General features: G+C 33.0%; 1 protein-coding gene and 1 long non-coding RNA gene across 2 annotated transcripts; both read left to right on the top strand.

The window, feature by feature from the left end:
- Positions 1 to 674: 674 nt before the first annotated feature.
- Positions 675 to 2,538, top strand: LOC120355585. The gene is made up of 2 exons (XR_005573658.1): positions 675 to 1,186; positions 2,421 to 2,538. It is a non-coding gene; the product is annotated as an uncharacterized LOC120355585 (long non-coding RNA).
- Positions 2,539 to 9,243: 6,705 nt separating this feature from the next.
- Positions 9,244 to 16,887, top strand: LOC120355584 (secretory carrier-associated membrane protein 1-like). The gene is given in 7 exon segments (XM_039444154.1): positions 9,244 to 9,446; positions 9,949 to 10,055; positions 11,214 to 11,217; positions 11,220 to 11,366; positions 13,912 to 13,923; positions 15,328 to 15,406; positions 16,733 to 16,887. Coding segments are annotated over 7 exon segments (546 nt in total). The 5' UTR covers positions 9,244 to 9,389; the 3' UTR covers positions 16,873 to 16,887.
- The last annotated feature ends 502 nt before the right edge of the window (positions 16,888 to 17,389 follow it).

Below are 17,389 nucleotides of genomic sequence, written 5' to 3'. Positions count from 1 at the left end.
TTGCGATTGGTCTCAAATGAGAGAAAATTCATGCTCTATAAGCATAGTTGCCTTAAATTGATCTTGCATTACTGTTTATTATCGAAAAACTGTCGAAACTGTGAAAATGAGAAAAATATCGCAAATTTCTTGATTTTTTGAAACAAACGTATCTTACTTCACGATTATATTTTTACAAAAATCATTCCCCTACATAAAAGAGTAGATTCTTTTCTTCAAATCAAGACCAAGTATCATTTTGAGTTACCGAGACACACAGTTTTGAATATAGAAATTGGTCATTTTTCTATGCATTGAAAAATATGGGCTAAAATACACTAAAGGAGAAATTTTCTATTTTTTCAACAAATTTTAGTGACATGATAAATGATTTTTAACCGCCTTGACGAGCTGATATGAACAAGCTGTATGAGGAGATGTGATTATTCAGTCATTTGAAGTTTTGATCCTCGACGTAACCTTATGCATGCCCCCCACTAGGAAATACTGAAATCATGATCATGAAATACTGAAATAACATCATGAAACGCCCTCGAAATTGGAATAATTACATTAGATTAAAATGTGCATTACAATTTAACTTATCATTGGCTTTTAAGAAAATTAGGTTGCAACAGCGAGGAAACTCAAACACAGAACCATTAAAAATTAAAATTAAGCAAAAGAGATCAGAATAATAGTGGATGATGAAGTAATAATTTATTTTTGTCAAAGATTTACCTTTAAACTCATAGGCTTAAAATTACTAAAATTCCTGCATACAAAATATTATCAATTGTATTTTTTATGCTTGATCAAATACACAGCTGCAAGATCAATAAAAAGTGGTTCAACTGATGAGAGCACAGCAGTTATTTCAAGTCCTTTGACATTTGCAATTGTTAAAAATTTTCTTGTAATATGCTTTGAATTAATTGCTTTTTAGGAAGTCTCCAAACAATAGAGAAAACCTCTTATGATAATATCATTCGAGTTCATAGAGACATTGCAGTCAACCAACCAAGGGAAAACAAGATTACTCGCGATATCAAAAAGGCGATTCGTCGTTTAATCAACGGAGAAATAAGAATTACACACTTTCTGAGCGCAGTGGCTCATGGTGTCGAAAACATTGTCAATAGGCCACTGCCTCAGAATGAGTGGTTCCTTCTTGATATTGCTGGAGAGGATGAAGTGATGTGAGAAGGTAAGTGTCAGATTGGCGAGATAACCATTACAATCAATGGTCGACAGCCAAAAAGTTACATATTACTTGTACCTTGATTTTAGTATGTGGAAATTATCATTTATATTAAAGCGACAGAGTAATTTTTCATTTCAAATGGGATAACCAATGAATCCTAATGTAATATTATTCTTGTGAAATAAATATTTAGCTGTATCCATAATTTTTACCAACTCTGCACTAGTGACACCCTGGGTTGGAGAACTCACTCATGAACTGTTGTATTGTAATTTTTGAAACCCGCAAATTTTTATTATACAGAGTTGATTAAAATTATGAAAACAGCTAAATATTTCTTTTACAAGAATTATTTGAAAGGAGGTTTCATTGGGGATCCTATTTGAAATGAAAAATTACTCTTTCGCTTTAACATCTTTTTCCCTCATATGAATCGAAATTCATTTTTTTTTAATGAGAAGATGGTCATGTGATACATGATTTCAATACAGAGTTCCAAGAGAAAATCGCACATTGATATCTCAACCCGTATCAGTTTGTTGATGTAAAAGTTGCAAATTAGCCAGCTGAAATCATGTGTCAGCCCATGAAGGACTGTCTGTGTGACAGCTCCCAAATAGCCTCAGCTGATGTTATGAATGAATGAATGGAAAAACTGTAGTAATTGCATGCAATGAATTCTTCAACTGGCTTAATGATAAATCACAACAAATGTTTTACTTGAGCAATTTCAATGTTATTTGTTATATCCTGAAAAAGGACGAAGGAGTCGGTAAATTTTGTTGGCCAACGAGCTTGAGCTGTAAAAAGAGTCGAAGAATATGTGTTCAAAATTTGAAGTTGATTGATCAAATCTTTCAAAAGTTATTGTTGAACATACACACGACGGACAACGACTTTGGCCTTGAGTTGAAAGTAAAAACTCGCTAATGCTCGATTAAATATTTTTTATGGATTCTATATGCATTTTCTAAATGCATTTTTATTGATTTGTATCACAGCCTACTATAGATTATCTAAAGTAAGCCATGTTTGAATGCATTTTCTATATGCATTTTAGTTTGATGTTACTATGATTATATAAATGTCCTAAATATTTATTGATAATCTACAGATGTGGTTCAATCATTTTAAACATGTGATTATAAGATGTTAGGAACTCCTGACTCATAACTAGATAATATTACTGTTTTCATTCAAATAACTGATTTAAAAAAATTAATTTTCATCTTTTCAGGTTGTCCGTATCTCCAGAAGAGGTTGTAAATATTAGGTGGATAGGAAATATTATTAGGATAGATCTGTAAATATTATAATGTATTAATATATAAATAAATAAATTGCAACTTGAAAATATGTAGAATATCAAGACTTTTTATTTCTATCATTAAAAAAACACCTTGTGTGACTAATTTGTTTCAAATTTTCGATGTAGTGTTTTTTCCTCACATGAAAAATCACTGTTGTTGGGTCTAGTCCAACAAGGAAATTTCAGACTTGATCATTGTTGAAGCATTGTCCAGATGCTGCATTACAGATCTGACTCGACTAAAATTATAATGTACAGCAGACAGCATTGGAATATTCAAGAAATATATTGAGAGTCATAAGAAAATATAATTGGACTCATGATAAAATCTATCACTTTATTTTTTAATTACAACACAATATAATACAACTTGGATAAAATATAAAAATAGGAAATATAAATGAATGTTTAAATATAGATAGAAATACAAATCTCAGAACCCTTTTAAATTATTTTATCACAACTTAATTTGGACATTAATGCCATTTTCAAGTTTGAAAATGAATCGGAATGCTTCAGACTTGAAAATGGCATTTAATGTCCAAATCATGTAGTGATAAAATAATTTAAAAGGGTACTGAGATTTGTATTTCTATTCATATTACAAAAAAGCCCTAAAGAAAAAGAGAAATAAGTGTTTATATGTGATTGAGAAACTACTAGACAAATAATTATTATGAAAGTTTGGGAATATGTTGTGTGAATAAGTCTCAAGTCTAGTAACACACACATCAATTTTTGAACTTACGATTTTATGCAATCCTAATAAATTTGATTAAATTGAACAAAATTTGACAAACATATATTATGATGTGATCATGAGTTTGTCAAGCTCCTGGTAGAGTTTATAAGGACGGCAAAAAATTGTTCATTCAAAAATTGATGTGTGTGTAGTTAGACTTTGGACGTTCGATAAAAATTAGTTAGAATTTTTATTGTACAACCAAAACTTGAAGTAGCTTTTAGACACATCGATGATTTTATATCGTGGACGTGCATTTTCAATGATTTCCTCCAGCTGCTTGCCAGTAGTAACAAATTGCCATTTAAAAGCCAAAACATAGCCTCCCACACATTTTCTCTTACCTTTGAACCAAATAAAATAGAATTTATTAGGTCATGTTTATTTATGACTAGACTGCCTGTTTATCAGCCTGCAATGTAAACGCAATGCTGTGACTACGTCCCATGTTCATGAACATCATAATGTCCCACTTTTGTTTCAGTTTGTCTGGTAGGAATAGGCACTCGAAGATGAGAGATACTCCCTAAAGTAGAAACTTTGAATTTTACCCATTGAATAGTCAATATTGTAAATAGGATATTATTTAAAATAACTCTTATTCTTTTGAAATACAAAAGTTTTTTAAGTTGCCTGATTTGAAAAAAATGGCGTAATTAGTTTGTGTTTTATTTCTGGTTCAAAATTTTTCTTAATAACTCAATATTTTCAAGTTCTGAGAGTTTATTGAATGTCATCATTCTATTATATTCGGTTTTTAATCAAATCAAATTCAAATTTTTAGTTTTATTTCTGGATTGAAAAAAGGACTCAAATCAATTCAAGAGGATAGCATAACCTATAATTTTTATTCATTCATAACTCTACCTTCATTGTATTATCATTCATCCCTACTTCTACACTTCTACAAAGTCGCCTTTGTAAAATAATAAATAAATTAACAGGATTGGCTCGTCAAGTGCTTCAAAGGTCTAGAAATCTTTCTAGTTTGATCATCGTATGACTTGTTTATCAATAATCACCTCGGTCGGTTCTTCTAAAGTTGCGTTTATACCAAAGTTATCAACAAAATGTTTATTTTTCCGTCCTTATAGATTCTATTACATTAAACGGATCTTGACAAACACCTAAGCACATCATTTGTATGATAAGTTACAGTATGTTCAACCTAATAGAATCTATAAGGAAGGAAAAATAAAAATTTTGTTAATAACTTTGGTGTAGACGCATCTTTAGCTAGGCACTGAAAAGCCTTCCAACAAATACCACCAAATAGTAGCAAAGCTGCCTTAAATATTACTAAGAATATTTATGATATGAATTATGGAATTATCTGATACTTTCATTAAACATAGGATGTCTAATCTGGCAAGTCGAGCAGTTTATTCAGAACCAGGTATTGTAGATTCGGTTCATAGTTTCCAATACGTATGATTGACTCTTATTGGTAGAAATACTGTATATTTAACTTTGAATATAATATTTTTACCCTTTTGAAAAAGAATATTTCTACAAATTTTGAATTTTATTTGGGAAGCTTTCAATTGTAATTAAGAATTGTGAATTGTAATTGAGAAATAGTAAGATGTAAGTTACATGGGAAGTTGTTAATTGAAGATTAGAAAATATTCCACTTGTCCAACGTCACATTCCATAGGCTACTTGCATTCTTTGCATGAATTTTAATTCAGATTTAATTTTAATAAGATCAACTGGATTTTCAGCAGAAATTTCTGACTAACATATCTCATTACCGTATCTCAAATTGAATTCATACTTTCTCAAATACAATTCACTATTCTTAATATTACATGATGTGATAACTTCTAAAATACAAATGTCTATTCTCAATTATTAGGCTACAATAGATACTTTCTTGAATCAAATTTGAAAAGGTACCTATAGATTATCTCAAGTCTGGTAGCCTATAGGTAATACCTACACATTTATAATCAATTCAACCAGATTTTAGCGATACTTTTGTCTATTCTCATTATTAGGCTACATAGATACTTTCTTGAATCAAATTTGAAAAGGTCCTATGATTATCTCAAGCTGGTAGCCTATAGGTACCTACCTACACATTTTTAATCAATTCAACCAGATTTAGCGATACTTAGCCGTGATAAAAAATAGCCATTTAATAACAATAATAATGCTTTTATTAAATCAAGAGCTTTTACAAACACAATTTTGTAATAATTTTGAGTCAATACAATATAAAATACCTTTAAATAATAACTTTTCCACTGAGTAAACTGAATTCCATTCAATCACAACAATGTATGAAAAAGGATTGTCTGTTTCATTGTTAAATCATGACTAAGTGCCAGAGCCGTTAAATTTTAATTGTGATTAATTCCAGGAGAGCCATCAGACAAACCGTAATATAAAAAATGCCTTCTCTGATTGGTTCTTGTGAAATTAATCATGGTTAAAATTTAGCCGGCTTCTGTGCAACTGACATTAATTAGAAGTTATTATTAATAAAAAATATATCAATCGAATATGAGAAAAATAACATTTATTGAAAAAATCATCAGTCTGTAATAATTATTTTAGTAAAAATAGAATTGCTATCACCCATTTCATTCTTTACCTATTTTCCATTTCTTTTTTAAATAATGCAATGTTTCCAAATACCGGTGACATAGCCTATTAAAATTACGCCAAAGATAAGGCTAAAATCAGCGTTTTGAAGTGCATTATCGTATTTCGAAAATTACACAAGGTACATCTAATTGAAATTTTGTAAAGTTTATAACAAGATAAGCAATGCAATTATTACTGATAAAAATGTAAACTATAAAAGTGTATTAAGAAAGTAAAACCGGTGATTAGGTTAGTGATTAGTTTCCATAATAGGCCTACATTTTTTTTCACAATAAATTTTTTAAGCTGCCGTACTACTACAAAGAATTTACTTTATTATTGTAGCTACAATACATACGGCCTATCTAAATAAAAACTGTTGATTGAAATAGTCTTCTACATATTTATTTTAGACCTTAATACAATAAATGTAAAAATGATTCAAACTTTTCTATTAGCTAGCTCTACGTAAATTATATTCATATAGGTATTTTAAGTTTTAAATCAGTTACCTTTGATTTGTAACTTGAAGTGAGTTCTAATAATAATAAATAATTATAAAATATATAACGCACTGTAAGCATGTAAGCAGTAAGCACTAAGCAGTGTTAACATAAACATAACCTTTAAACCGTGAAGTGTAAAGTTCATACATAGTGGAAACGTGGAACGATCCTATCGTTCAAGTCCACTCAAGTTTATTTTTGTCTACATTTTTGACTGTCGACCACCAGTTGAACAACTTATACCCACCCGCTGATGGCAGTCCGACTGTTCTTTTGACGTCATAAGGACGGTCAGTTTACAGAACTGTCACTTTGCAGGACGGTCAGTTTGCAAGACGGTCAGTTTGTAGAACGGTCAATTTGCAGGTCGATCAGTTTTTAGGTCGGTCAGATGGTATACACCCGCTGGGTGGAACTCCGAATATTTGTCAGACAGCGGAATTGGAAATATCCGGTACTCGAAATATGTTGCTAGGCGGAATTGGGAGTATCTGAAACTCAAATTATTTGTTTGTCAGATGGCGGAATTGGAAATATCTGGAACTCAGAATATCAGTGCCAAAGTGGGAGTACTGATAATGTGTTTGTTATTGAGAAATGGTTCAAGTCTGACTTATTTTCTGGAATGATATGGACTAATTAGCCCACTTAGGGTAATTCATAGCTCATTATATATTAATTTTGAATGGAAATATTGGACTTGAACTTTAAACAGTAGAAACAGCTTGGCTGATCTTTTTGGACTTGTTTTTCATTATCAAAATTTGGGAATAGAATACTTTTGGACCTGGTCTGTCGTTCTTTTTCAATTATATTAATTATATTCTTACATATTATGCAAGCTTTCAAAACTCTGTTATCTGTTTCAACAAACAAGACTGACAACTGTTGATGTGTTGATGAATTTATTTTAGGTTAACTATAGAACCCTTCATTTGTTTTTCGATAAATTTGTTTCATCCCACATCTACACAGTCTCTCTAATAACGATCGATATTGTGAATTCGATATATTTCCAATTCCACCAGCTGACAAGATATTTTGAGTTCCGCCGTCTGCACGATATTCGGAGTTCCGCCTGTCAATATATTCGGAGTTCCATATATTTCCAATTCTGGCCAGCTGCAAGATATTTTGAGTTCCAGATATTCCCAATTCATGCGACCCTTTTATAGCCCTTGGCACAGAGAAGGAATTCCTCTTCTCTGTGCCCTTGGGCTAAAGATTCGACTTATGCAGTCTCTGGTGGACAAAATATAAACTAAGTCAGGGTTTCCCATTTCTTGTTTACATTGATTGGCAGAGATAGAACAGTAGTGAATGAAACTGATTTTAAACACATAAAATGTGATTTTTGAATGCGAGACTGTACTTTTAGAAAAAAAAACCTTCTAGTATGTGGTAATGTATTCAATATTGTTGAAAGAAAAGAGGTGAAAGGTTATAGGATAGTGACTAGACAAACGTTGTCTGCGTCGTCTGCATACTTTACTGTAAAGATCAAAACAAAATGCATTATAGAAACGTGATCGTCCATGATGTTTTATAATAATAGAATACCTACTTTACACCCAATATTTACAAGTTCTCTGAAGGAATCAAAATAAGCTCCTCTTGTTTTGTGGGGCAAGTTATTATAAGTTTTATGAATCAAGTTTGATTTTATTTAATATAAGCATTATTACTCTATAGAATTCCAATTACCTGTTGAAGAGAAAGTGACAAGTTCATACATGTTTATGATAATTCAAATGAAATATTATAAATAATATAATCCTAGCATACAAGGTGTAGTATTATAGCCTATCACAAAGACAATAATTCTATGACCTGATCTTGGACCCACTGCTATGAAATGTTGCTTGTAGTTTATTTTGCCTATAGTTTTTATTATACACTGCTTCAATACGGTATTTCATTATTACCATATAATTCATTGAAAGCTACATGTGGATCAATAAATAAATACGAAAAACATTAAAACAGCATAACCTGTTTTGGGTTGAGATGTCTGAAACAATGTATGGTATACATGATAGGAAATCGTTTCAAAAATACAAAATCATGTAATTCCATGTATAACCTTCTATAAAGAATCTTGGCAATATTGTTATGTCAATCAACAAGTATCTAGGTAATAAAAATAGAAAAATTATTTACTCAATCCTTTCAATAGTGAAGCCTAAAGGAAGCCTATCCACTTCCCAGGAAATCAATGAATATTATGACTTATAAAATTCAGTATTATAATATTCTTTATTGCAAATATTTGTTCGACTTCTCAGTTGAGGAATAGGAATAGTAATGTTGGAGTTGGAATCTGATAAATGATTTTAGATATGTATAGAAAATTACACGAATTGATGTAAAATTATGTAAATAATATCACTTAATCTTTTTTTTAACTTCAAGGTATTTTTCATTCCCTTCCCAGTCGAATAATTTTTAAACTATAAGTGAATTGCAAGTGAGGTATTTTTACGTTCAAATAATAGCTGCTCAGCCTTTGTACTCCTTGAGGAGTACACATCTTCTCCACGAGCACGCTGTCGGCGTTTCTCCTGTTCCTCATACTTTCAAAAAGAGAACAGTTAAGGACGTTCAAATGTTACAACGGAAAATCTATAAATCCACTTCTGTTGTGTTTAGATGGCGTTTTCTAAGAAGATTTTTATTGATACAAATTTCAAAAGATGAAAATCAGTGAATTAAACGATGTTAAACATCGGTATTTTATTCTGATAGAATGTTATTACTTTTAGAAAATAAATTATGACAATCAAAAAATAGAAAGAAATATTTAAAAGAGCTCATGCTGTAGTTGAGCACTCTAGGTATCTAACAATCTATTATATAAATTCTGACAAGTCGACTCATCTCTTGTTCGACTTCTCAGTTGAGGAATAGGAATAGTAATGTTGGAGTTGGAATCTGATAAATGATTTTAGATATGTATAAAAAATTACACGAATTGATGTAAAATTATGTACACTAGTAACTGATTGAATAGAGATTTAAATTTTACACGGTTTTTTGGCTTTATTAATTGGACGCAAAATGTCTGGATTCGATGAAAACCCATTTGGTGAGCCTACGTTGGATAACCCTTTCGCCGTAAGTAAAAACTTGTAAGGTTATAATTTAAGAAATATAATATAAAACATTTTATTCTCTAGTCTTCTACTGAGAAACTTTCAATTATCCCAAACTTAACATAAATTCAATTAATAAGATTCCTTATCTTCAAGATTTATAATAATTCATGAAACTAGGTACCGTAGATCAAATATGGTGAGCTCAAGACAAGTGAATGAGTCATTCATATAAGTTATTGTGTTTAGTCTCAATAATTTGTAAATCTAGAATTAGCAGTAGCACCATTAATTAAAGGATTAATCTGTTATGAAATTATTAGAAAAGTTGGCAACCAACATTGGTTTAGTAAGTTATTGAGTTATGTAATCAAATCTTGAAAGATGTGTGGTACTAAAAGCATATTATGGATAAGTTGTAAGTTCAAAATTTTTAACTTGTAAATGTCAAATCGATTGATTTTAGTTTAATAGCATAAACTGTAGTTATTGATCAAGTATTTTGATGGAATGCTCTGTTGTAGGACCCTGCAATTCAGCAAGTAACCAATCAGACTACAAATGTTCAGCGGGGCCTCGATGAGTATAATCCATTTGCTGACCACCTTCAGCACAGCGTCCATCAACTGTGGTAGGGCTTTTATAACCTAACAAAAATTATAATTTTAGTCATCATAATATACCAGAAATCTTTATGCATGAAACGTTTTCAACTATTCTTAATTAAAATTTACACTATGAACATATTGTGGAATTTCTCCATATTAATGTGAAAAAACTATATTGTCAGTTTTACATAATTTATTTGAATTAAAATCAAGTCTCAATGCACTAAGGAATGGTCTTCAGTGATCTAACAAGAAAAAAAAACACTGAAGATTATGCCATAGTACATTGAAACTCAAGTCTGGCTCAAATAAATTATTTGGAACTGACAATATCGTTAAAAATAATAAATTATTCTATTCTATTAAGCAAGAAATTATATTTTTCAATAATATCATAATCAATTTTTATAATTAATAATTAATTCTACATTGTTAAGAGATGACTTAGCAAAAGAGCAAAGAAAGAAAGAGATAGCGCTATCCGCTTTGTTGAATGATAGACAAGGATAGCAATACCATTGCTAATCAAACACTGCCATTATAACGTGGACCTCACTATAGGTATCAAATTTCACCTTTTTACGTGAATACTTACATTTCTACCGCTAGTCACAATTTATCACTTAGAACAATTATTTACCGTGTTCTCAGAACGTACACACAGAGAAGTTGCCAACAAAAGAATGAGAACAATTTTATTTCTTCAAGGCATAATACAACATGCTATCGTAATAATGTCAAATAAAATACAAACAATATAACTTGAAGTGTTTGATTAGCAATAGTATTGCTATCCTTGTCTATCATTCAACAAAGCGGATAGCGCTATCTCTTTCTTTCTTTGCTCTGTTGCAAAATCATCTCTTAACAATGTAGAATTAATAACTAATATAACTTAGAATGTCCCCCTTCTACATGTTCACGCAGACTAGACTCTGTGGGCAAAATTTGTTGCCCAAAATTTGACAATTTATTTGTAGAAAACTATATTCTCTTACAAAATGTTGTTTGGTAAAGAAGCGTTGAATAATGATATCGAATGATCTGGCTGACTCAGGTCTGGTGTCAGAGTTTTCAGGTCGCTCCTGATCAATTTCAGGGCCTGTGACATGACCTAACCTAACAACTGCTTGTTAGGCAGCCGGGACTGACGGCTTAACGTGTCTATCCTGTGTTTGTAGGTACGCGGAGCGAGTAATCCTCCCGGCTACGGCTCGCAGACGCAACAGCCGGCCATTATGCATGCCACCCAGGAGCTTCCTCCCCCCTACTCCCGAACGGCCCAGCAACAGCAGGCTGCCCAAGCATCACAGTTCACCACTGCTGAACTCCAGGTAGGCCTAACTCATTCAATACGCCTTCTAATAATTTACCTACAACAACTTCAAATCATCAAATCAAATTCTATTCCCTTGAAGAAAAAGTTGACAAAAAATGTAAATCTATATATAAAAAAGCGAAATGGCACTGACTCACTCACTCGCAGAACTAAAAATCTACCGGACCAAAAACGTTCAAATTTGGTAGGTATGTTCAGTTGGCCCTTTAGAGGCGCACTAAGAACGGATTTGGAAAAATTTCCAAAGATACGCCCAAAATTTGCGTTTTTCCTGCGTTTTCTCAGCTGTATCGAGAACAAATGAACAGAAATTGTTCAAATTTAGTAAAGAAGCTAAGCTAGGGTGTAATAATGTTGTGTTAGAAGGAATTTGCAATAACGTCAAAGATACGCCCAAAATTAGCGGTTTTCCAGCGTTTTTTGCTTTTTCTCAGATTTATCGAGAACAAATGAACAGAAATTGTTCAAATTTAGTACACAAGCTAAGCTAGGGTGTAATAATGTTGTTTTAGAAGGAATTTGAAATAACGCCAAAGATACGCCCAAAATCTGCGTTCTTTTGCGCTTTCTCATCTTTATCGAGAACAAATGAACAGAAAATGTTCAAATTTACTACAGAAATTTACAAATTTACTACAATGGCTGGAAAGGAGTAGGCCTACAATAATTCTCATAATATCCTGAAGAAGTTTTCCACCCTGCACTAAATAATTGAAATTAATCGGTGATTGAATCGAGCGAAGAAGTACTTTGACTTCCTGATGGAATGAATCATCCTCAAATGAAAAATTCTGGCGAGCGAAGCGAGCCGGCTGATCTCATTTTTGGAAGATCCAGTCGGGGGTCCCTGGCTAGACGGATATGGCGAGCGAAGCGAGCCTGACGGCTAGTACATATCGATAACACACAAAAATAAACAATAGCAATACAATATTTCACAAAAAAAAAACAAGTGGAGTTTTCGAGTTATATGCGAGAAACCAAAAAAGGTAGCGTGAACAACCTACACCCCTAAGCACAGAGAGTAGAGCCTGGTTTTCACTAGTAGCATAGCCACCTCTAATACAAGGCCCGGCCTACGATATTGCAACGTCGCAGCGTAGGCCTAGAATCTAATACATGATTGGTGAAAAAGATCAGCTGGTATTTTTTATAATCTTTTTCACCTATCATGTATTAGTTTCTAGGCCTACACTGCGACGTTGCAATATCGTAGGCCGGGGCATTGTATTAGAGGTGGCTATGCTAGTAGAGTCAGTGGTCGAGTAACTGGCGTACTAACTCTACCAAGCTAACTCTACTCTACTTACTTGGTCGAGTAACTGTTTTCACTACAATTGAGAATAGTTGACCGAGCGAAGTGAGGTCTAAGATTCAAGTCGACGGTTTGGCATTTCTCTTAATGTTTGAATGTTAATATGTTGCGCATTTACGGCGAAACGCAGTAATAGATTTTCATAAAATTTGACAGGTATGTCCTTTTTTAATTGCGCATCAACGTATATACAAGGTTTTTGAAATTATGCATTTCACGGATAATATAAAAGGAAAAAGGAGCCTCCTTCATACGCCAATATTAGAGTAAAAATCGGACTATAGAATTTATTCATCATAAATCAGCTGACAAGTGATTACACAGATGTGTGGAGAAGCCAGTCTATTGCTGTATTTCCATAAGGTCTATAGTTTCAATCAGGTACTTGTGGATGAGAATACTGCGTGAGGTCTACTGTTCACAGAACTACTAGTACTGTTCCATAGACAACACACTTTACCTGCAGCGCAACATATAAACATTTAAACATTAAGAGAAATGCCAAACCGTCGACTTGAATCTTAGACCTCACTTCGCTCGGTCAATAACCTTAAAATGTCAATACGGAACATTCATCATCGCCGTTCAGCCACATAAGTTTTACAAAAAGCTTTGATATATGCGGTTTCTCCCTCAGACCACTTCAGTTTTTAACCAAAACAAACTTTTAAACTTGATAGCCTACGGCACTACTTTACTAGATCGAGACTGCTTTGATTAGCATAGTAGTGATGGTGGAATAGAGTGAGAAGCGGTGGTGGGGGAAGGCAAGTGTTAAAATACTATCCCACTCTACCCTACTAAAAACTAGAACTCTACCATGAACGTTTTCATTGGGAGAGTTCACAAGGTAGTTAGTACTTGCCCAGGAACTCTACCATCAACTCTACTAATGAAAACCAGGCCCAAGCCCTAAGGGTGGGAAATTTTGATATGTTTACCTCCTTACCACCCTTAACAGAACTGCTGGGTCAAAGATTGTCTTCCAAACTTTTCCTTGTATACTTGCTCTTTTCTGAGCATTCATTGCCTGCATTATTATATATTATGTCAATATTTAATTTAAGAATAATATTACATTATTTCATTTTTGTAAATTATTAAAATATAAATGCTGTCCTTTGCATTTTAAACATTTGATTCAGATCATAAGTTAATTCGAACTAGAATATGTGATAGCCTATTCTTCTAATTTGAATTCTTCCTTTGCTGCTAACTTTTCTAGAGGGAATTAGAGGTGAGTGTTCAAAATAACTGATTTATTCTGTTCGAAATAGTCTCACTTTTATTAATTATTATATACGCAACAAATCGACCATATTCAGAATGAATAATTGATCTATCGATCAAATTCAGGTAATAACTCTTCATTAATTATTCTAAATTGTATTATTTCTATATTGATTTGTAAACATATTTAACTGTATGCATCCATGTTGTAGTTAGATTAAACTTGCAGATTGCTAGTTGAGAATCTCATGTCATTAACCTTCCGGCAGTCAACAGTCAACAAGTACAACAGTGTCAGTGTGTTTGGTGCACAAAACTATTTATTTATTTATTTATCCATATACAAATACAATTCAGGTAAAAACGACAGGCATTCGCCCAAAACTGCTTTAAACCTTAATAATTTGGATTACACAGTCTAGAGGTTATGTAAAAATGATAACTTGATTCACATACTATTTTGAGTCCAAAAAAATATTGAATGGGGTGGTGTCAGTGAATGAGTCACCTATGCATTCCAAAACTTTCCCTCATCACTCCACTGAGTTGCAGTATCAACCCAGCAATGGTTCAGTCTTTTAGTCGCGACAGTGCATAAGATAGGGAAAGACTGTATACGGGGACTGTAAACGAACCAATAACACAGAATTGATGGCTTTGCTTGATGTACCTTATTGGGCTATGAAATGGTAATCATCCAAATGTTCATAGGCGTAAAATAATCCAAAAAGATGGAAAACGTAATTTATACAATTAATTTATGTTTTGAAAGTAAACAGAGTACATATCACTTGGAAAATTGGATGTTGTACAAAATACAACACGCGACTGCTCATGTGATTGAGAAGGGCGCGACTACCGGAAGGTTAAAAAAAATTCGAGAATCAAAAACTAGAATTAGAGGCTAAATTATGAATCTATTCCAAGTTATCCATTTAATAGACCTACAAGGTAAATGACCTAATCAAATTAATTTACAGATGGAAATTACTTAGATATTGCATTTATTCAAATGCTAATGAATTTATAATTATTATTAAAAGAAAATCCAAATTAAGTGCTGTAAATCACCCCGAAGACTCCATCTAGCTGTTTACCTTGTCAATATTTGCAGTAGCAGAAGTCTTCGGGTTGATTTACAACAGTTAATATGACATCAATAAACCTGTATCAGCTACTGTCTGTAGAAGGCATTGACAACATTGAGGATCGGAAACGTTTTTCTCCTATCTCTCTCCACTGCCATTATAACGTGGACCTCACTATAGAAATGATAGCAGGGAATTGTGGAAGGAGACAAAGTGGGACGTCGGGCATACGAGTCGGTGAAGGTGTAGCGCAGGCACCAAGTTCACTGTACTGTTTCCTTTTTTATTCGGGTTCAAAAAGTGTTTGTCTTTTTCTGTCTCAGCGCAAACAAGAGGAATTAGAACGCAAAGCAGCTGAATTGGCCAGGCGTGAAGCAGAACTAAGAAACGCACCCTACAATGGTGAGTACTTTGAAACTGAACTTATGCCCGGTTGCAGAGTCGTTACATAAAATCAAACATAGCTATGTGAGACATAGTTTAAAATCACTGACATAAATGGTTGGTCGTTGCACAGTCGTTTGCCGAAGCCCATTTAGCTATATTTCGAATTAGCATCACACATAAGTCACACTGCAGCTCTATTCACTTTTTTCCGTACATGCTTCTATCCAACCAATGTCAAGGACCTTATAGGGTCCTACTATAAGGATCCGGCACGAACAATTTCGATCAAATCCAATTCAAGATGGCGGCTAAAATGGCGAAAAAGTTGTCAAGAACAGGGTTTTTCGCGATTTTTTCGAAAACAGCTCCAACGATTTTGATCAAATTCATACCTAGAAAAGTCATTGATAAGCTCTATCAACTGCCACAAGTCTCATATCTGTAAAAATTTCAGGAGCACTGCACCATCTATGCAAAGTTTGATTTCAGATTCCCAATTATCAGGCTTCAGATACAATTTAAACAAAAACTTTCAAGTGGAAAAGATTGAGCATAAAAATCTCTACAATTAATGTTCAGTAGCATTTCCACCTAAAATTGAAAATAAGCTCGAAATTAGAGAAAATGTGATTATTCAATTGCAAACTGTTGGCAACTGTTGATTCTATAAATCATTTACTATGAAGAGATAGCAGACTTCGTGTGTCTGCAGCGCTATTGTCCTGTCACCAGCTGGCTCAGATCTTAGAAAAGTAGACTTGAGATACGCGGGAACTCTAGCGTCAGTTGATAAATTTTCATAACGGCAAGGAAAGTTGTGTGAGTGCACCACACCAGATTTTTAAAATTGTTTTTCAAATGTGAGATTATTGATACTGATGGGCACGCATCTTAAAAAATATTGAAAATCTACCTTATAGAAATAGACATGACCAGACATTTGAGTAATGCATTCAATGAATAATCAACTTGTCAGCTGATTGATTACGAATTATTCTATAGTCTGATTGATTCCTATCTTCAAAGTTGATGATATAATATTATGTATAGTGATATCAGAGTATGGAGGAATTCCTTTTCTTTCATATTATCCTTAAAATGCAAAATTTCAAAAAAACCTTGTGTATACATCGACGCGCAGTTGAAAAAGGAATATTCCTGCCAAATCTCATCGAATTCTATCAACGCGTTTGGCCGTAATTGCATTACATACAGACAGACAAAAGCAAATCGAGTTGGAACATAGACCTCACTATGTTCGGTCAATTAGAATATTCACGTATTAATTTGTACGTTAACATATTCTGTAAGTTTTATTTTGTATGCGAAATTGTGTTGCAGTTAGAAGAAACAACTGGCCTCCTCTGCCTGAGAACTGCTGTGGGTTCCAGCCTTGCTTCTACCAGGACATCAACGTCGAAATACCCACCGAATTCCAGACGATCGTGCGCCATCTTTATTATCTGTGGCTGTGTGAGTAGATCAATCAGTCATTACGGCCTGCTGAAATATTAAGATGCGTACAGACTTATAATACAACTAGTAGTTCTGTGAACAGTAGACCTCACGCAGTATTCTCATCCACAAGTACCTGATGTCACTTGTTTTAAATGTTAACAAACTCAGTTCACGTTTGAATTTGTATTTCATATGATATAATTCATCCAGTTCCGTGATAATCCTTCTATCTGATGAAAATTAATTTTTTACAATCAAAATGTTATAATTTCTCAAGCATTATATAGTTCATTTGTTTATTTTTAATCACCTATTAAATTAGGTTTTTGGAAGGTGAGAATATTGATACTAATGGGCACGCATAATAATACCATGACTGCAAAACAAAATATTGAAACCAAAGACCTCAAAGCTGCGATTAGACCAAAGTTATTTGCAAAATGTTAATAACTCGATCCTTATAGATTCTATTAGATTAGACATAACTTATCATACACAATCATGATGAAGATGTGTGTTTGTCAACTTCCGTTCAATCTA

This window comes from Nilaparvata lugens, unplaced genomic scaffold (genome assembly GCF_014356525.2).
Source record: "Nilaparvata lugens isolate BPH unplaced genomic scaffold, ASM1435652v1 scaffold3090, whole genome shotgun sequence".
Classification (NCBI taxonomy): domain Eukaryota; kingdom Metazoa; phylum Arthropoda; class Insecta; order Hemiptera; family Delphacidae; genus Nilaparvata; species Nilaparvata lugens.
This window is presented reverse-complemented; position numbering and strand designations above follow the sequence as displayed.